A 20,362-nucleotide genomic window follows, 5' to 3' on the forward strand; every position below is an offset into this window, starting at 1 on the left:
AGATTAATTTAGTTGTGCATGATTAATCACACATTCATGCATTTCTGTAAAAATGTTACTTTGACCTTAACCCTTTCATGCATAGATGATGACAACCTCAATGTCAGGGAAACAAAATGTAAACGCTTTTACATGTATTTTCCACATGCAGTGGCTTATCGGTGAGGTAACAGTGTATAGGATAATGCACTAGTGTCCCCCTGCAGTAATTCACAGTGAATGAATCACACAAACTGTTATGATACTGATTTACTTCTTCATCTAGATGTCCATGATGACACACATGAACTACTGTGAGGCTTCATAACCCTGATTAATGTTAGATTATGATGATTTCCATCATCGGTGGGTGTGTCCTGATTGAGAAGCTCCTCCCTCCTCATATGTCTCTTCTTATAGTTTTATAGCTCTGCTCTGTTCTCCTTCAACCTCCAACTTGCTCACATTTGACATCATGCTGATAATCTTCATTTTCATCATCGCTCTATCCTGTAAGACACGTATGACCTCAGTGAAAGATTATCTACATACATGATTAGAAACGTGTGGAAGTTAATTCATTGTGTTTTTATTCTACAGGTGTGAGTGGAGTGACTGTAGTGACCCAGAATCCTCCAGAACTTCCAGTGAATAAAGGAGAAAAAGTAACAATGAGCTGTAATCTGGGATCAGTTACTGAATCAGCTGCTAGATGGTATAAACAGACTCCAGGAGGAGTTCCTCAGCATGTGTTGAGATTTTATCACGAATGGGGCTCACCTTATTATGGATCTGGTTTTTCTGCTCCTAAATTCACATCAACACATTCATCTAAATCAGATTATAGTTTGATCATCAATAATGTGGATGTGAGAGATTCAGCAGTTTATTACTGTCATACATGGGACAGCTCTGCTAAGGAGCACGTATCACAGTGATTCACATCATGACAAAAACCTCCTCAGCACTCACAGTCACTCCTGCATAAAAATCTGAAAAAATGATAAGCACATTAGTGACAATCTGAGAGAAATATAACATTGTTTTTACTGTAATTACAGCTCATTACAGTTATGTATTTACATATTATTAGTATAATTTAGTGGTCAGTTTATTATATGGTGTTGATATCCTTGCTTTAAGATGAGTTTGATATGCGACCTCAAATGAAAACAGCAGCATTTGCAAACAGTGTGTATGTTCTTATGAAGATGTTTTTTAATATAATGTTTTTATTACTGAAAGAGCTTTATTAAGTTTCAGTTCAGTGTCTCTGTGAGGTGAAGATGTCACATGTTTACTTGATGAAATAAAACTGAATTTGATCGGTAAGTAAATTTTTATTTGTATTTTTATATTTATTATGAATCCTAAATAAAAAATTACATATTCATTTTTTCATTTACAATTAAATGTTTTTAAAAGAGGATATTCATTTTGTTTTATTTAAAAATATTAATGACCTAGTTCTGTTTGTTGGTTTTTATCTTTATCTTTTGTTTTAACATCTAATAAAATTATATTGTGTATCCTGAAACATCTTTAAATAAAGAGATACGAAAACATGTTTGCTCTATAAAATGCGATTATCAAAAATTCAAACCTATAGGTCTTTCATATAAAATATGCACAAATATTACTGCATGAACCACACATAAGCCCATATTCTGACATACAGCCAAAGTTGAAGTTAGAATATATTTTGTGCAGTTTTTCTAATACACGTACAAACAGTAGTATTGTGTTATTAAAAAATGTGAAACTTTTTTCATGTGCAGTATTGGAGATCTGAGAACATGCAGAGCATCTTTTGTAATTTTAATTTATTTTGTTTATCCAGTTTTCATTTTCAGCAAATAAAAACAAGTTCACAGACTGAAAAAAAGGATAATTTAACCTAAACACAAACCTATAAATGTTTTCAGCTGCAATATTTGGCACAACATTTGTCAACAAATAGGTGCAATAAAGAATCCAAACTTTCATAAATATAATTTCACTATTTGGTACATAAATATTATTGTCCAAATGCTAAAAATGAATTGGTTCACGGGGACTATACTGTACCTTACAGGGTTGGCCCATGTTCTGACGGTCACCTAGCCTAGATGATAGTTTAGATTAAAACATGTATTTTTTAGCATCCTTTCATCACAATTTCAGAAGAACCCAAACGCTATGTCTGTGCAAACGCTGCATAGACACAAGTGATAACTGGGTGCTGAGCGCTCTGCATTATATACGGCTTTGATTAGTTCATTTGAAACCAGTAAAAACATCGCCCACAGTGTCAGTGTATCGAGTAAAGACTTTCTGAATAAGCTGTCTTAAATGAACATCAGTGACATAGTTATTAACTTGTGACTTTTTTCACATGACATGCTCAAGTTTGATGTTTCAAAGCCCATGTAAGCCTCTGTGTTCACTCAGAATAAAAAGACACAAAGTCATTCTGGAAACATGGAATTCTGAGTCATTATAACAACGTAAATGTGAAATTACATTATAACAGAATATTATTATCTCTATTCACAGAATCACACACATGTAAGGTTTAATGTACCAGTAATCAGCCAACCAGCTTATTTAATAAAGGAATGGACACAAAGAGAAATGTTTCAATCAAGGACATTTCTTCTTCATTTAAGCATTATACAATAATGCTATAAACAACAGTATCTGACTGTCAAATACAGTTGACCAATCAGATTACACATATGAAATTTACTGTATTCGGACAAGGAACAAAACTGCTTGTGACTGTTAAGTTATTGTATTTTTATGTATAAAGTATGTAAAATATAAGCTTTCCTATGGCTCAGTGGATGAAGCACGGAGCTAACAATGTCATGGGTTTGATCCCAGAGGATTGCACATAGTCAGCAATGTTTAGTACAATGCAATGTAAGTCAAAAGCGTCTGCCACATGCATAAATGTACTGTAGCCTATTATTATTTAAATTTTGTAGAGTTCATTTAAATTGAATCAGCATCTTAATATTGAACTCATGGGAAATGTCATGTATGATCTACATATGTTGTAGATTCAGTTGTTTCTCCTCCTGTTGTGAACATTCTACCTTCATCCATGGAAGATGTGAGCTCCAGTGAAGTGACTGGTGCAGGGGCGGAGTGGGAGTAAAAAGTGGTCCTGGTTTTCTTTAGTAGTAGCGGCCCACAAATCCAGGCTCGCAACATAAAATAACATAACAACGCACTAATAACAACAGCACTTTCTGCGTGCTGTTCATGACCGGCATCTTTTAGCACTGGGACGGCTCCAAATCCAGCGTTTTATCCACCGTATATATAACATTCATCACCCAAATGCAGTTGAACAAATAAACACATCAGAACTTCAGGAATGCAGTGCTCTCTCTCTTGCTCCAGCTGTTTGGCGTGTGCGCCGCTCCTTCTCCTGCTCTCCCTGGTTGTAAGCGTGAGGTGCCCATTCATCTGGCTCTCGCAGGTTGACGCATAAACATACTAATCTGGGACAATTGTCTAATAAGGGACTAAGAGAACTTTTTACATAGAAGAAGTTCATGTAAAAAAACCTTTACAAAACCAATACGAACACTGGGGTAGTATATTGAGCACATAAATACAATGCCATATGTCCAACTCATTTTTTGACAAGTTGACCATGTCAAGCATGAGAAGACAGAACGTTTAACAATGTAAAAAGGTCAGAATGCATGAAACACTGTGACACCCCCCCTTTAAAAGTATTTGTCCTCAGGGGAACGGAGGGTGCGAGAGGTTTAACCAGACGCTGCTCGGTCTCTTGGGGACCTTGGAAAACGACCAACAGGGGCATTGGGCTGATAACCTTCCGGCAATGGTCCAGGCGTATAACAACAGCATACACAGCACGACCGGGTATGCACCGACCTACCTGATGTTCGGAAGGCATGTGAGACTAACAGTTGACCTACTGCTGGGGACTGCGGCCGCTGAAGAGGGAGGCGGTGCAACGGAGTGGGTGGCCAGACATCATCAACGCCTTCAACTGGCCTACGAACGGGTCTCGGACCGAATTAAGCAAGCCGCAGCCAAGAACAAAAGGTTGTACGACCGTACGGCTCGAAGTGCGCCGCTACTGCCTGGCGAAAGAGTTCTGGTGCGAGATAACCGGCGACAAGGAAAGGGAAAACTCAGTGATCGGTGGGAGCCCCAGCCGTATGTGGTCCAACGACAGCCGCATCTCGATCAACCGGTGTATGCCATCCGTCCCGAAGGGAGAGAAGGTCCAGAGCGGGTGCTCCACCGAAACCTGATGCGCCCTTGTCCGAATTATCCTGAACCAACTGTAGAGAGACCTCCGACTGAACCAGCGTGGATGCCTCCCGTGGTGGGATGGGCTGTGGCCCCCCGGAGGCTGGATATAGGGCCAAGGCCAGAGGAACCTAACTCCCCGCCAAGGCGATCCCAACGGGAGAACCGGGGGCAACCCCCAGCCAGGTACGGAGACTGGGTGTCCGGATCCCGTTCTAGGGACTAGAACGGTTTGGCAGGGGGGTGTGTCACGGGGTGACAAAAACCAGAACGGGACTAAGATCCTGGTGAATGCAGTTATTCAGGATTTTCCAGTAAACATCCATTCTATGCACTGTGAATCTGTTGCCATGGCAGCGGGGCTGATTGCCTGAGTGACAGCAGGTGTGGGGCAATTACAGAGAACGCTGTGAGAGGGACACACATTCAGATGGGGCTTTAAAAACAGAGAGAAAACAGACTGTGGCTGTCCCGTGTGATGCTGTGTTTGTCAGCGGGCTGTTCTTTTTATTGAGGCTGGGCTGTGGAGTGGTGAAGATTGAAGCTGTGGAAGAGAAAGGAAGGACTGAAGGATTTGTCAGCGAAGACTTGAGGAATATCGTCAGCAGTGAGAAAGACGCAAGTGATGAGTATTGGATCCGTTGTTTATATACACTAACACTGAAGTGGTGTGGAGAGTTTGGAAAATGTGTGGCACGAGTGAACTATTACACCGACTGAATTGATGATCTGTCTCCAACTTCTGTCCTCTCCTTGCCGAAGGTGATGATCGCTGCACCGTTCTTCTACTTTCCCGGAGTGAAGTCAAGCCCTGATCGAGGACGAGATCCGATCTGGTGGGAGAAAAGACCGGTGGGTGAGTGCTGGCCCGAATGCACGGTGTGCGAGTGGAATTGCAGTGCCTGAAGTGACGATTCACACGGTTTGTACTGTGAAGTGAAATTGGTGTGTGGAGAAGTAATAGAAGTCTGCCGTGCACTCTCCTCCTACAGTCTTCTACCCACTGTCTCTAAAGAAGGGTTTTGATAAAGCAAACTCCCAACTTCCTGCTTTGAGAAGACCTGGCCCCGTTAATGCTGAGTGCTTCATATATTATTGAACTGTTGAAACTGTGCTGTGTCTGTTCCAGTGCTCGGCCGAAGTGAGCGTCCCGCTCAAAGCGCCCTTCCCGCCCGGTGGTCTCCACACGCCCCTATTGGAAGCCTTTACTCTGTTCAGAAGAGAAGGTATATCAGTTGTAAAGCTTCATGTACTGTTGAACCGTTGAAACTGTGCTGTGTCTGTTCCAGTGCTCAGCCGAAGTGAGCGTCCCGCTCAAAGCGCCCTCCCCGCCTGGTGGTCTCCACACGCCCCTATTGGAAGCCTTTACCCTGTTCAGAAGAGAGAAGGTATATCAGTTGAAAAGCTTCACGTACTGTTGAACCGTTGAGACCTTGCTGTACTGTTCCAGTGCTCAGCTGAAGTGGAGCGTTCCGTCCAAAGTGTCCTTCCCGCCTGGTGGTCTCCACATGTCCCTATTGGAAGCCTTTACCCTGTTCAAAAGAAGAGAAGGTATATCAGTTGAAAAGCTTCATGTACTGTTGAACCGTTGAAACTGTGCTGTGTCTGATCCAGTGCTCAGCCGAAGTGAGCGTTCCGTCCAAAGTGTCCTTCCCGCCTGGTGGTCGCCACATGTCCCTATTGGAAGCCTTTACCCTGTTCAGAAGAAGAGAAGGTATATCAGTTGAAAAGCTTCACATACTGTTGAACTGTTGAGACCTTGCTGTACTGTTCCAGTGCTCAGCTGAAGTGGAGCGTCCCGTCCAAAGCGTCCTTCCCGCCTGGTGGTCTCCACACGTCCCTGTTGGAAGCCTTTACCCTGTTCAGAAGAAGAGAGGGGTATATCAGTTGAATGTTCCATATACTGTTGGACAGTTAAACCTTGCTGTCTCGTTCTAGTGGCTCGCTTGCCCCCACATCCGAGTACCTCCCTCCGGAGTAACACCAGTGACTCGCTTCGCCTCCGCATCTGCATACTTACCTGGCGGCAAGAAGATTTTAATTAGGACTTATCCAATTCACCAATCTTTTAATTTAATAAATAAACTGTATTATTTTATTCCCTTGTCTGTCTGGTCCTTGACACGTTCCTCGAGGTGGTTCCCGGGTTTTTCAGGGGTGGGTGCAGTCTGGCTTGGCCCGCCCCGACCTGTGACATATTTTCAAATGAAGTCCTATTTCAGTTATCTATAGAAATGTGAATTAATGAGAGCAGTTCAAAAGACTTTGCGCCGAGTTAAAGTCTTTTTATAATTCAGTTTGATAACATATGATATATTTGTCTTCTAGCAGATGCAGTGATGTGTGGAGATTTTTTTCTGTCCTGACACACAGGAAACATCTGCTGTTCATGTACTTCATGTTCAGCATGTTAATCTGTGGTTTTTAACTTCAGTTCTGAGGTCTCACCCATCACATTTTGCATTTCTCTTTTCAGATTCAGACTCTGTGACACACAGATAAGAGTGTGCTTAAGTGTTCGAACAGGCTTGTTGATCAATAAATGAGTCCATCAAAATCTGTTCTCAATGCATTTAGTTTGAACTGTCAGATTAATTTAGTTGTGCATGATTAATCACACATTCATGCATTTCTGTAAAAATGTTACTTTGACCTTAACCCTTTCATGCATAGATGATGACAACCTCAATGTCAGGGAAACAAAATGTAAACGCTTTTACATGTATTTTTCACATGCAGTGGCTTATCGGTGAGGTAACAGTGTATAGGATAATGCACTAGTGTCCCCCTGCAGTAATTCACAGTGAATGAATCACACAAACTGTTATGATACTGATTTACTTATTCATCTAGATGTCCATGATGACACACATGAACTATACTGTGAGGCTTCATAACCCTGATTAATGTTAGATTATGATGATTTCCATCATCGGTGGGTGTGTCCTGATTGAGAAGCTCCTCCCTCCTCATATGTCTCTTCTTATAGTTTTATAGCTCTGCTCTGTTCTCCTTCAACCTCCAACTTGCTCACATTTGACATCATGCTGATAATCTTCATTTTCATCATCGCTCTATCCTGTAAGACACGTATGACCTCAGTGAAAGATTATCTACATACATGATTAGAAACGTGTGGAAGTTAATTCATTGTGTTTTTATTCTACAGGTGTGAGTGGAGTGACTGTAGTGACCCAGAATCCTCCAGAACTTCCAGTGAATAAAGGAGAAAAAGTCACAATGAGCTGTAATCTGGGATCAGTTACTGAATCAGATGCTAGATGGTATAAACAGACTCCAGGAGGAGTTCCTCAGCATGTGTTGAGATTTTATCACGAATGGGGCTCACCTTCTTATGGATCTGGTTTCTCTGCTCCTAAATTCACATCAACACATTCATCTAAATCAGATTATAGTTTGATCATCAATAATGTGGATGAGAGAGATTCAGCAGTGTATTACTGTATGATATACAGTACAGTACTTCAACCTCCAACTTGCTCGCATCACATTTGACATCATGCTGATAATCTTCATTTTCTTCATCATTACCTTAGATAATAAAATACAGTTAAAAAATGCAAATGAATTATTACATTTAAAAAAAAATGTTTTTTTTATCTTAATTAAAAAAATATTAATAACCTAGTTCTGTTTGTCATTTTGATCTGTAGCTTCTGTTTAATAAACAAACAAACTGGTTTCAATGTGATTGTGAGAATTAGTTTCTCCATGAAATGTGTTTGATTTTCATCAGACTAAAAACTAACATGAATTTCAATGTTTACCGTGTAAATGTTATTGATTCTTAAAGATTACTAGAATAATGAAATCTGTAAATTTCTGTTTATATCACAAAATATTTAGAACAGGGTTATTAAAATAAAAATGTGGGTGAATATGTTGTACATTAATGTGATGTCACTATTTCAGAGTTTCTTTAATTAAAGTTATACGTCTTTGATATTTAGGCGAGTAGTTTACAAAGCGGGAATTCAAATTTGTTTAATTTCTTTATTTAATGCAGAGAAAGTTTTCGTTTAAGGCACAAATCACTAGTCAATATCAAGTCTTTCAGGATTCAGACCCCATAATTTCACTTCATGTAAATGCTGTCTCTTTGCACTCACTCAGAATGTAAAGACTGTTAAGATAAAAGGGAATTATGTATCTGTAACACAACACAATGGACTGAAGGACAATGCCACACATGGAGTCAAGTTAGGTGGTGATTTAATGCAAGGAGAAATATGAACAGGTGACATCCACAGCTAATATATATTCACACAACAGGTAACATCCACAGGTAAATAAAGCCAGAACTAGTCAAAAACATAGTACAACTGACGACGTACAACTATGAAGCCAATAGACTTGACAATGAACTAAGACAAATGGCAAACATATATAGGGTCAGGGTAATGAGTGTCAGGTGGAGGTGAAATCATGGTGTAATCAGGCGTAAGGCATTATGGGGATTGTAGCCTGTGAGTTGTTACAGACTCATTATAACAGCATAGGATAAATGACATTATAAAGCTTTGCTCTTTACTAAGAACGAAAAATTGGAGTGTTAGGAATTCTATTCTAATATTTAACACACTGTAAACTTATGGAGGACCAAAGTACTAAAAACAAAATAATTGTAATATTAATTCACTGAACACTCATAAAAATTCTCTAATTTATTGAGCCACAATGTAATCATCAAATAATTAAATTAACCATTAATTTAATTCATTCATTTATTTTTTGATGTCCACGGAAATATATTATTAATTGTTTAAAAAAAGTCTATCAAAAAAGATGACTGCGGTAAAACTTGTCATAATATTCGTTAATATTCATTAAATTTCAGTTTTTTTATAAAGTTGCATGAATTTCACAAAAAGTCATATGTTTTCAAACAGCATGTTTTTCATAATAATGAGACCGATTTCACCACAGTTTTGTTTTCACAATTATGAAGAATAATTAAGACTCTGGGGGAACTTGTTGCTAACTAGTTGGAAAAAAGGAGGGCTGTATACTGGCAGGCAGCACAAATCAATGCACATCACCAGCCCGGACTTGTCATTCGGAAATTCTGCCTATTATTATGAAATTATGCTTTTGTAAAACATATGCTTTATTGTGAAATTCATCCTAATTAATTTTGGGGGAAAGTAATCGTTTTTGACAGCTGTTGTGAAAGAATTAAACAATATATGATGTATTTTCAGGGGATATTTCAAAATAAATTAATACATTTATTTCATGGTTAATTTAATTATTTAATGATTAAATTGTTGCAATATAAACGGTATAATCTTTTAAGTGGTTCACCGAATAAATTAATATTTTAATTATTTCATTTTGAGAACTTTGGTCCTCCACACAAACTAACAAAAAGTCCCAGTTAAAACTTGTTAAAATAATCTGAAATGATGATGTTAGAGACGTTATTTATAACAATGTAAACAATAACAAAATAACAAATATTAAATACATTTAAACATTTTGAGAATTCTTGCATTATATTTGATGTTAATTTTTGAACATTTTTATTTTATGTTGATGTTTCTTTTATTTGACTGACTTAACAGACATTGGGTCATGAATTAATTTGAGCAGAAAGGCGGATCACATGATTATTTTCATGTCTGAAATAAGGAATAATATACAGTCTATAAGTGTATTATGCATTACCTGATTGAACAGTAACCAGCTTGTTTAATAAATGAATCGACACAAAGAGTAAAGCAAACTGTCAAATAACACTGTTACCCAATCAGAATGCAGTATTCACACGGATAATATGATGTAATATCAGAGAGTATTACGTGTCTGTAAGGCAGGAAGTGAAGATGATTGGCTGAATCTTAATGAACTTCCTTCTCTCACACTTTCTCTTCCTCTAATTCTCTATATGAAAATCTCATTGTCTTCACTAAACTCAAACTGAACTGCTCTGCTCCATACAAACAGACAAAAAGATGCTGGCAAAATTCTTCACCCTCTTCACTTTTCTCTCATGTAAGTTACACATTTATCTCTTCAAATATTGATGTCTAGGCAGGAAATTAAGGTTTCTATTTCTCATTTGTTATTACAGGTGTCACTTCTGTAAAGGTTCTGACACAAAAACCCTCAGAAGTGACAAAAGAAAAAGGAAATTCTGTGACTCTGGACTGTAATATAGCAAAGGATGAGGGTTATTATGTTTCTTGGCATAAACAGCTTCCAAATGCTGCTCCTCAGTTTGTCTTAAGATACTATCATTCTCATAGCTCTCCTGACAGATATGGAGACAGTTTTTCATCAGACCGTTTCACATCTAAAGCTCAGTCAAATATTGACTATCAGCTGATCATCAATAATGTGGATGTGAGAGATTCAGCAGTGTATTACTGTCAGACATGGGACAGCTCTGCTAATGCTGCTGTATCACAGTAAGTTACATCATGACAAAAACCTCCTCACCGCTCACAGTCACTTCTGCTTTTAAACAGAAGGATCAACCTAATGATGATACCTTATGATGTTTTTTCCTACATTGTTTAAATATATATACACAGGTGCTGGTCATATAATTAGAATATCATCAAAAAGTTGCTTTATTTCACTAATTCCATTCAAAAAACGAAACTTGTATAATGTATACATTCATTCCACACCGAGTGATATATTTCAAGTGTTTATTTCTTTTAATTTTGATGATTTTAACTGACAACTAATGAACACCCCAAATTCAGTATCTCAGAACATTAGATTATTACTTAAGATCAATACAAAGAAAGAATTTTTAGAAATCTTGGCCAACTGAAAAGTATGAACATGAAAAGTATGATCATGTACAGCACTCAACACTTAGTTGGGGCTCCTTTTGCCTAAATTATTGCAGCTATGCGGCATGGCCTGGAGTCGATCAGTCTGTGGCACTGCTCAGGTGTTACGAGAGCGCAGGTTGCTCCGATAGTGGCCTTCAGCTCTTCTGCAGTGTTGGGTCTGGCATATCGTATCTTCCTCTTCACAATACCCCATAGATTTTCAATGGGGTTAAGGTCAGGCGAGTTTGCTGGCCAATTAAGAACAGGGATACCATGGTCCTTAAACCAGATACTGGTAGCTTTGGCACTGTGTGCAGGTGCCAAGTCATGTTGGAAAATGAAATCTGCATCTCCATTAAGTTGGTCAGGAGCAGGAAGCGTGAAGTGCTCTAAAACTTCCTGGTATGCGGCTGTGTTGACCTTGGACCTCAGAAAACACAGTGGACCAACACCAGCAGATGACATGGCACCCCAAACCATTACTGACTGTGGAAACTTTACACTGGACCTCAAGCAACGTGGATTCTGTGACTCTTCTCTCTTCCTCCAGACTCTGGGACCCTGATCTCCGAAGGAAATGCAAAATTTACTTTCAACAGAGAACATAACTTTGGACCAATCAGTAGCAGTCCAGTCCTTTTTGTCTTTAGCCCAGGCGAGACGCTTCTGACGCTGTCTGTTGTTCAAGAGTGGCTTGACACAAGGAATGCGACAGCTGAAACCCATGTCTTACATACGTCTGTGCGTAGTGGTTCTTGAAGCACTGACTCCAGCTACAGTCCACACTTTGTGAAATTCCCCCACATTTTTGAACGGGTTTTGTTTCACAATCCTCTCCAGGGTGTGCGGTTATCCCTATTGCTTGTAAACTTATTTTCTATTTCTATTAATTTGCTTGGACACAGAGCTCTGTGAACAGCCAGCCTCTTTTGCAATGACCTTTTGTGTCTTGCCCTCCTTGAGCAAAGTATCAATGGTCGTCTTTTGGACAACTGTCAGGTCAGCAGTCTTTCCCATGATTGAGTAGCCTACAGAAATAGATTGAGAGACCATTTAAAGGCCTTTCAGGTGTTTTGAGTTAATTAGCTGATTAGAGTGTGGCACCAGGTGTCTTCAATTTGAACCTTTTCAGAATATTCAAATTTTTACATCCGTAACCAAGACGTTCCCTTTCTGTCGGTCTCTTGACGTTGTGTCGAACTGACAGATGGGGTTCTTATTGAAATCGCCACCACACTGTGCCGTATCACAATCTTTAGCGAAGCAACGGTGACTGGCCTGGGCGTGTCAGACGTAAGCGCTTTCACAAAATTGTAATCTTCCTGTGGATAGGTTGGTAGGGGGTCTAGTTTCTCCAACAGCGAGAAGCGTGAGGATACATCAGACGGAGCCGCCCGACTGGGGGAGTTAAAACGTCCGGTAGCTCTAGGTCCGGCTAGAGCTATATGTGGATAACTCAGAAGATACCCGACCTATGGGGCAGCGGTCAGACGAGACGAGGTGCGAATGGTCCGCTAGCCAGTGGCTGACAGATTTAACGCTCACAGTAATCCTGATATCCCTCTGCTGCTGCTCGGACGGCAGGGCCGTATTCACGGCTGTCACAGAAAGGGAAGCAGACTAGGGGGTGGCTGAGTCCCGTGGGAACACAACACTTGAGGCAGCTATAGTGTCTGTCCTCCCTTCTCATTGAGTTTATTGAACCCATGAGAACAGCGGGAAATACCACGCTGGAGAAATTTGCTCTTTTAGAGAAAAAACACAAACACTTCTGAAACTGCCTAGAAGCCCAGGGAAACGGACAGTATGCTGCATCACATCGTAAAAATCCAGCAGTAATTCGGCGTAGAGTTTGAAGTCTCAAAGTCGATCATGTGAATGCTCCGAAGAACAAAAGGTGAATGAATGCAGTACGCCATTTTATACCCGGATATCCGGGGGCAGAGTCCAGCAAGCAAATTTCATTCGCCAATTTCATTGGCCTTTTATAAGCTAGTCGAAATTGATAGGTTCTCAAAGGCGAACCCCATCTGTCGGTTCGACACAACTTTGGGAAACCGAAAGAAAGGGAGCGTAGAGTTCTGGGGCACCATTGACGAGTAGAAAACATTATTCTCAATTTTTTTAAGATAATTTGAAGAATTTGAAAACTGGGGCATCTTTGACCACCATTTTTGACTACCCCAGAAATCTCAGTTGCCAACATTCTTCTAAATATCTTTCTTTGTGTTCAACAGAACAAAGACAGTATCATATTTTGAACTACTGTACTTGAGGGCGAGTAATTCATGATAGAAATGTTCATTTTTGGGAAGAGTGGCCCTTTAAAGGCCACAATCCCAGAGAATGCACTTTTAAATGTTTATCTACCAGAAATTGTCGCCAGCGTGTGTGCAAAAACACACTGTAATTATACAAATCCATCTATTCTTCTTTTTGTTTTCTCCTTTTAACCACAACAGTGACACAAAACAGGTTGTTGGCGATCCCCTAACAATCTAATGGGACGATGATGACCTAGTGTTTTGGAATAATTTACTTTTTCCGGATCGACAAACCTTCAATGTCTGTATCTCCGGTCAAGAAAGACTTAGAGAAACGAACCAGCACTAGTTGAAACTAGTTGGCACTTGCTGACCGCAAGTCGATGCGACCCCGGTAGCCGAAAAGGTTGCAGTGGCCCGTCAGTACAGCATGGGTTTCGCCCCAAATAAATATCCTCAAGAGTGGATCAGTTCCAGCTGTTCGCGATCCAGCTTCATTTCCGGAAATAGTAAGTATTACAAATCGTTTTTAAATCGCATTTCTTAAATAATGTGTTTAGCATGTTAGCGGCTGTTGTTTCCATATTCAGACGTGTGCGCAGCTCCTTCTCCCACTCCCTGGTTGAAGCATGAGGTGCTCTTTCATCTGGCTCTAACAGGTTGATGCGTGGGCGTGCTAAAAAGTGGTTACTTAGAGGTACAGTTTGTAAGAATTTTGCAGTAAAATATCCAAAAACCACTAGGCCAATGTTAGATATTTTTATCGGCTGAGAACTTACAATATCACAAATGTTGCCATTCTAAACAGTGGACCAGGACTGTTTTGTCGCTTGTCAATGGCGTCATACGTGCGTTACCTTTTGTTAACGCCTTTACTTACGTACCAACCGTGTGACACAGTCATTGACAGATGCAGAAGTCGTTTGTACCGTCGGTCCGTCTATTATTATTGCAAATGATGAGGGTATGCTCAAAATTACTTTTACTGTGATTGATGTGAATACTTAAAACTTTGCAGTGTTATCACATCATCGAATTGGACAATTACTCTAACGTCTATGACTAACGATTTAGTTTTAAACCTCACTGTAGTAGAGTAGGCGGGGCGAGACCGTGGTTCGAGTCCGGTGAGTAATTGTGAATTAGCGCCAGCTGTGCGCACACCGGCCTCGAATCACGATTACACTCACATTACTCGAGTCTAATTCATTATAATGAAACTAAATTATTTCATCAAACGCAACATTGATTAAACTTTATAACCTCTTCCGCTAACATGATTTCTCGTTTCCGTCTGATTGATGAATCAGCTGTACTATCAGTGGTGGGGTTGAAGAGAACATATCCCATCATTCCACACTTCTACACAGCGTCATCAACCTTCGCGATAGTTGTAGTTTTAATCCTGCCCCCTGTAGCAGAAATTTCTACAAACTGTACCTTTAAGGGAATTTCATGTTTGAAAAAAAACTTTCCGAAACCTATACGAACACTGGGAGAGTATTGAGCACAGGAATACTACGTCACACATACAACTTGTTTTTTGACAAATTGAACATGTCAAGCATAAGAAGCCATCACGATTAAAGGACAACTCCGGTGAAAAATGAACCTAGGGGTAATTAACACATGGTTACCAAGTAGATTGTTCTCTGGGATGCGTTTTCATGATCATCGAATGTTTTATCTCCAAAAAACAGATACGCTTATATCGCTTGTATATGGGGCAGAGAGTAAGTTCAAGTAAATCGCTAGTTAATACCACTAACAAGGCTCAAAATAGCCTATCTAGCACATTCACTGTCATTATCATGAGTACAGCTCATGTAAACACTGTCATCTTGAGTTTCAAACAAGAGCCTCTTTGTTTCTGAAATGCCTTTTCTTTAAAAAATGTTGTCTTTTGTATTCAAGTTCTTTCAATAAAAAAGTGAATCTCTCTTTCACGATATCCTGATTGCCTTTTGTTACATGGTAGCTGTTTCTGTCAAAATCGTGAAATGTCAATGTTTTTATTGATTGTAGTATCTTTAGGTCATAAAAAATAAAGACCAAATCCAATTGAATTTGCTGTATTTATACATTACAACCAAATATTCACCATAAACTAAAGATCATGTGTGTGTGTGCAGTACGTTGTGATGATGTGTGCAGGTCTTAAAGTATTTTGTGTGTTTAGCTCCTCCCTCACAGATCTCTTTACTGTCTTCAAGTGTCTGTCTGATCATTTCAGCTTCATTCTTCAACATCTAATCATCTTTACACATCACACAGATCAAATCACAAGATGATCAGATTATTCTGCACTTTTTTCACTCTTCTGATCTGTAAGTTTTCATCACATTTCATCTCAGATTTAACGTGTCTGAAACAAAATCTGATGTAAAGGTTGTTTTTACTCTACAGGTGTGAGTGGAGTGACTGTAGTGACCCAGAATCCTCCAGAACTTCCAGTGAATAAAGGAGAAAAAGTCACAATGAGCTGTAATCTGGGATCAGTTACTGATTATTCTTCTGGCTGGTATAAACAGACTCCAGGAGGATTTCAGTTTGTGTTGAGATTTTATCGTACAGATAGTTCACCATCTTATGGATCTGGTTTCTCTGCTCCTAAATTCACATCAACACATTCATCTCAGTCAGATTATAGTTTGATCATCAATAATGTGGATGTGAGAGATTCAGGAGTGTATTATTGTTTGACACGAGACGGCTCTGCTAAGGAGTATGTATCACAATAATTCAAATCATGACAAAAACCTCCTCACCACTCACAGTCAATTCTACTTAAGACAGCAGAAGATTTTATGTTAGACTACTAACGTTTAGAAAATGTATGTTATAAAACAAGAAATCACTTGTTGACATTCTACTGAGACCATTTAATATTTTTTTCATGGGTAATTGGCGGATTAAAAACCTTTTAATCTGAAATATATCACATATAGTCAAATTTCTGTTTAAACAGTTAAAATCCCTGTAAATGGCATTGTGCTATAATTCACAATATTGACTTTAAACAAACAACGACTCCTTGTAATGTGAATAATGTCATGTTTTGGGTCTCTCTTAACACGATGTGCAGACCAAGATGACAATGAAAGTTCTATGAGGTTATAATCCACAAACACAAACATGACTGCGACATATACAAGTATTTGTGAATATAAAACAAAAGCATTTATACATGAATTAAAAAGACTGAAGGAAACAGAGCGGCTGAAGATGAGCGTCTGTTTCACTTCTGTTTGCTTCACTTCAGAGACTGAGGAGGTTTTTGTACGACTGAACATCTGAAATGTATCAGTGTGGTATTTGGACAAGGAACTAAACTGCTCGTGACCGGTAAGTCACACAACGTCTTCACTTTAATTGATCTAACTTGTATGTGTAAAAGTTACCTCCGAAGTTTTTCTTAAATGTATTTTTGATAAATTAATTTTGTTTTTGTTATGTTGAAAATTTAATTCACCATATAAACAGTGAGAATAATGCTAAAAGTATGTAATTTCAAGTTCATAAGAATATACAGGTGGTGGAGATCAAATTTTAATGTTGAATAAAGAACACAAACTATGGGCAAGTCATACATGAACCACATGTTACTCTCTTAAAATAAAGGTGCTTAAAAGGTTCTTCTCAGTGATGCCATGCTATACCATTCAGTCAAAGGTTCTTTAGAGAAACCATCTCTTTCTTAATTTTATATCATCTGAAAACCCTTTTTCACTACAAAGGATCTTTTGTGAAACAGGAAGGTGCTTCTGATGTTAAAGGTTCTTTATGGAACCAAAAGGTTCTTCTTTGAAGCAGACTAAGAGTGTACAGTAAATGTCAAACTTAAATATTAAATTAATTTACATGTATTTAATTAGCAAACAATTGTTCTTTAATTCCTTAATAAATTAATTGTTTATATCTGTATTCTGTATATTTATCCAAAGCGACTTACAATAAAAGAAAGCATTTAAATTTTTTTCCATGAGCTATCAACACTAATTGTTTAGTGTCAGGTCATGTTTAGGTTGAGTAAGATATAGTGATGTGTACGGTGATGTACATTTTATGAACTTATTTGGACTTCCTGTTAAAAGCACTGTATTTAAAATGCAATATTTAACATTTGATTGTCTGATTATTTTCATGACTTGTCTATTTTGTAGATTCGGGTGTTTCTCCTCCTGTTGTGTACATTCTGCCTTCATCCACTGAAGATGTGAGCTCCAGTGAAGTTACTCTGGTGTGTCTGATCAATGACATGTCTGTTGGCTTCGCTGATGTGCGTTGGCTTGTGAATGGAAACCCGGTTACTAAAGGGGTCTTCACTGGATCTGCTGAACCGCAGTCTGATGAGAAATTCAAGCTGAGCAGTTATTTAACCATTGAGACATCAGAGTGGCAGAAAGACAAAGATATCACATGTGAAGTGACCGCTGCCGGATCAAAAACCACCAAAAAGATCAAGAAATCTGACTGTAGTCAATAAACTCGATCAATGTTTGTGCTCATCCTTTTTTTATATGAAAGAGCATATTACTAGAAATGATAAATAAATGAAATTTAGTAGCTTGAACTTTGTCATTTGCTTCAAGGAGCTTTTAATACTTATGTTCTTTTATGCATTTTAATAAAAACATCTAAATAAAACAGTTACTTATTGTGTTGGTTCAATCATTTTCTTATGCTAATTCTAACATGACAGAAGTAACCTATTAAACACTACACAGAATACTGCTAATATTCATTAGGTGGTTGTACTGTTGTGTCATTCTCCACTTTTACATTTTATAATCACATCTTAAATCTCTAAACTGCAGTTTACGGTTTCTTCTTTAGATGCAGAAACACTTCTTCATGTTTAAGACCTCATGATTATTGTAATTCATTGCTGGTTGGGTTTCTTGTGCATGCCACTGCATTTATCGTCAGATTACAATCATCAGTTTACAACATTTTGTTTTCATATCTGAGTCTCTGAGGACACTAAAGCCTACAGATCCCTGTTTCTCTCTGTGCCACCTGAGGATGACTACTGCTGCGGTCTGCTGAAAGCACCTTTTAACACAATAAAAGGGGATTTAAGGGAGTTGAAACTGAAATGTTTAATAAAGGAGCTTGAAACCATAGAAAAATGGTCTCAGTGTAATTCAAATGTGTTCCATATGATCTTTAAAAAAGTTGATCAGGCCGTGGATTCTATTATTCTGAAGTCTCGAAATCTTGCAGATTTGTTTAACTGTGGAGATTTGTACATTTTTCTACAAAATCGTGTGCAATGACACAGGAAACACCTGCCCTTATAACACTTGTTAAATTAAGCTCTATGTAAATCAGGCCATCTTATTTTGTTTATGTTCATTAAACCCGGCAAGTCCCTGAAGATCAGATTCAGTGATGAAACTTCATGTATCTGTTGCCTCGCCATACATATCATATTTTGCATGGACAAAAATAATACAGAATTTCTGCATTAGTCAAAAAAGCTCACAATTTATTAAAACAAAGCTGATATTATTGAATTTTGCGTTTATGCTTATTGCAAAAATGCAAAAAATCATTGTCATTTGAGTGCTGTTTTTTATCAGTCTTTCGAATTGGCTGATTTTTATTTGCAGACCTTTTAATATATCATGACTACAGTCAAACATAATAATTTCAATCACACACAAGATGATCTCTCAAGTTATTCTCATGTGATGGTTCTGCCCTCCCTCTCTGTAATCAGTTTCATACACCTGCTCAGTCCACAGCGTTATGTAAATTGTGAGGTTTCTCTGTTCTCGCTCAGGATGAAAAGAAACAAATGTTCAGTCAAAAATAGATTCTTTAAGATCTTTCTCAATTTTAAAGTACATTTTGAACTGTGCTGTAAATGGCTGATTATGCTGACATACATGTCTAAAGGTGCCAAAACAGTCAAAACACTCCACAGACAGTTATTTCACACAATTGTCCATGGCTCTAAAAGCAGATCTGGAATATCAATAAGGAATGTGACATCAGAGAAGCATGTTTTACCACATCTTAATGTCAGAGAGGCACTGAATGTTTGTCTGAGCTCACTCTCAAGATTTCTATTTTTTAATCAGCACTAACAAACCCTTTCCTCATTTCGGATAGATAAACAAATGTAATTTGATATGGGAGATTGAAATACATGGAATAAACAGACATAAATAAAATAAATACATTTTCTAATACATACACAGTAAAGAATTTTGTGGAAATAATATTACTATTTTACTGGCAGCAGTTTGCCAGTAACTTACCGCAGATTTAAAGTTATCTAATTTACTGGCAACAGTTTCTTCAAAGATAAACGAACATTAAAGTGAACAAGTCCTTATCTTTACAGAAACAAACTATAAATTAACAGCCTCATGCAAAGCATTCTGGGAACCAAAATTTGATTTCTGATTCCAACAACAAATGATGTACTTGTCGCATCAAAGAGTGCAGAACAGTACTCTACTCTCAGCCAGTCTTGTCTCTTTGTTCCAAGGTTACCGCAGGATGCAGTTCATGCCCAGACCTGATGGCAGAGCTGAGAATGGGAAGCGGTGACCTGACAAGAGCTGAGATGATAGAGCTGGATAAAGGACGAGGCAACTTGACACGATTTTTCTACAACACTTCAAATGCTATTAGATTGTTAATGATAATCTTAAATCTATAATTTACCTTATTAGTAAGTTTATTTTGTTGTTGTGCAAGCACTGTTGAGCTTGTGCAGAGGCAGCTGCTTTTGCCAGAGGGGAACTGGAATCCCCTGGTTGGGCCTGGGTTCTCCTGAGTTTTTTCTTCTCGATTGGAGTTTTGGGTTCCTCGCCACCGTTTGCATATTGTTTTGCACTATTTGCATGGCCGGGGGGGCTGCTTTAGAATTTAGAAGTTAGACATAATTAATATTGCATATAAGAATTTATAGTCCGTTTAATATTTGACCTGTGGTTCTCTCTCCTTTATCTCAAATGTGTGCTTTCACTGTGCGTGTGTGCGAGTTAGTTTGCATGTGTGCATCTATGTCAATGT

At 38.5% G+C, this 20,362-nt stretch overlaps 2 protein-coding genes and 1 gene segment (V, D, J or C); all 3 read left to right on the top strand.

Annotated features, from left to right (window-relative positions):
- The first annotated feature begins 435 nt into the window (after window positions 1–435).
- Window positions 436–17,983, top strand: LOC130426431 (immunoglobulin lambda-1 light chain-like). 3 transcript variants are annotated; one of them, XM_056753209.1, is made up of 4 exons: window positions 436–491; window positions 580–905; window positions 16,642–16,675; window positions 17,494–17,983. In XM_056753209.1, exons 1-4 carry the CDS (start codon window positions 455–457, stop codon window positions 17,814–17,816), a joined length of 720 nt encoding a protein of 239 aa, XP_056609187.1. In that variant the 5' UTR covers window positions 436–454; the 3' UTR covers window positions 17,817–17,983. The 3 variants fall into 3 exon arrangements, with proteins under 3 accessions (XP_056609187.1, XP_056609186.1, XP_056609188.1); XM_056753208.1 differs by lacking the exons at window positions 436–491; window positions 580–905 and adding exons at window positions 10,174–10,272; window positions 10,352–10,680; XM_056753210.1 differs by lacking the exons at window positions 436–491; window positions 580–905 and adding exons at window positions 10,174–10,272; window positions 10,352–10,678 and having other exon boundaries at window positions 16,646–16,675.
- LOC130426433 (uncharacterized) lies at window positions 918–6,525 on the top strand. 2 transcript variants are annotated; one of them, XM_056753211.1, is made up of 2 exons: window positions 918–1,307; window positions 3,722–6,525. In XM_056753211.1, the coding sequence occupies exon 2, from the start codon at window positions 3,821–3,823 to the stop codon at window positions 4,481–4,483; it is 663 nt and encodes a 220-aa protein (XP_056609189.1). In that variant the 5' UTR covers window positions 918–1,307; window positions 3,722–3,820; the 3' UTR covers window positions 4,484–6,525. The 2 variants fall into 2 exon arrangements, 1 of the variants encoding a protein (XP_056609189.1); XR_008907183.1 differs by lacking the exon at window positions 918–1,307 and having other exon boundaries at window positions 2,456–5,483; window positions 5,646–6,525.
- LOC130426434 (immunoglobulin kappa variable 3-15-like) lies at window positions 7,286–7,964 on the top strand. The segment is given in 2 exon segments: window positions 7,286–7,338; window positions 7,427–7,964. Coding segments are annotated over 2 exon segments (384 nt in total).
- Window positions 17,984–20,362: the final 2,379 nt, after the last annotated feature.

Source organism: Triplophysa dalaica, chromosome 7 (genome assembly GCF_015846415.1).
Source record: "Triplophysa dalaica isolate WHDGS20190420 chromosome 7, ASM1584641v1, whole genome shotgun sequence".
NCBI lineage: Eukaryota > Metazoa > Chordata > Actinopteri > Cypriniformes > Nemacheilidae > Triplophysa > Triplophysa dalaica.

Coding starts and splice junctions, on each gene's coding strand:
- LOC130426431 (XM_056753208.1), top strand. CDS start 10,233: ATGCTGGCAAAATTCTTCACCCTCTTCACTTTTCTCTCAT. Junction 10,681..16,641: donor ACAGCTCTGCTAATGCTGCT/GTATCACAGTAA, acceptor TGTATCAGTGTG/GTATTTGGACAAGGAACTAA. Junction 16,676..17,493: donor AACTAAACTGCTCGTGACCG/GTAAGTCACACA, acceptor TCTATTTTGTAG/ATTCGGGTGTTTCTCCTCCT.
- LOC130426433 (XM_056753211.1), top strand. CDS start 3,821: ATGGTCCAGGCGTATAACAACAGCATACACAGCACGACCGGGTATGCA.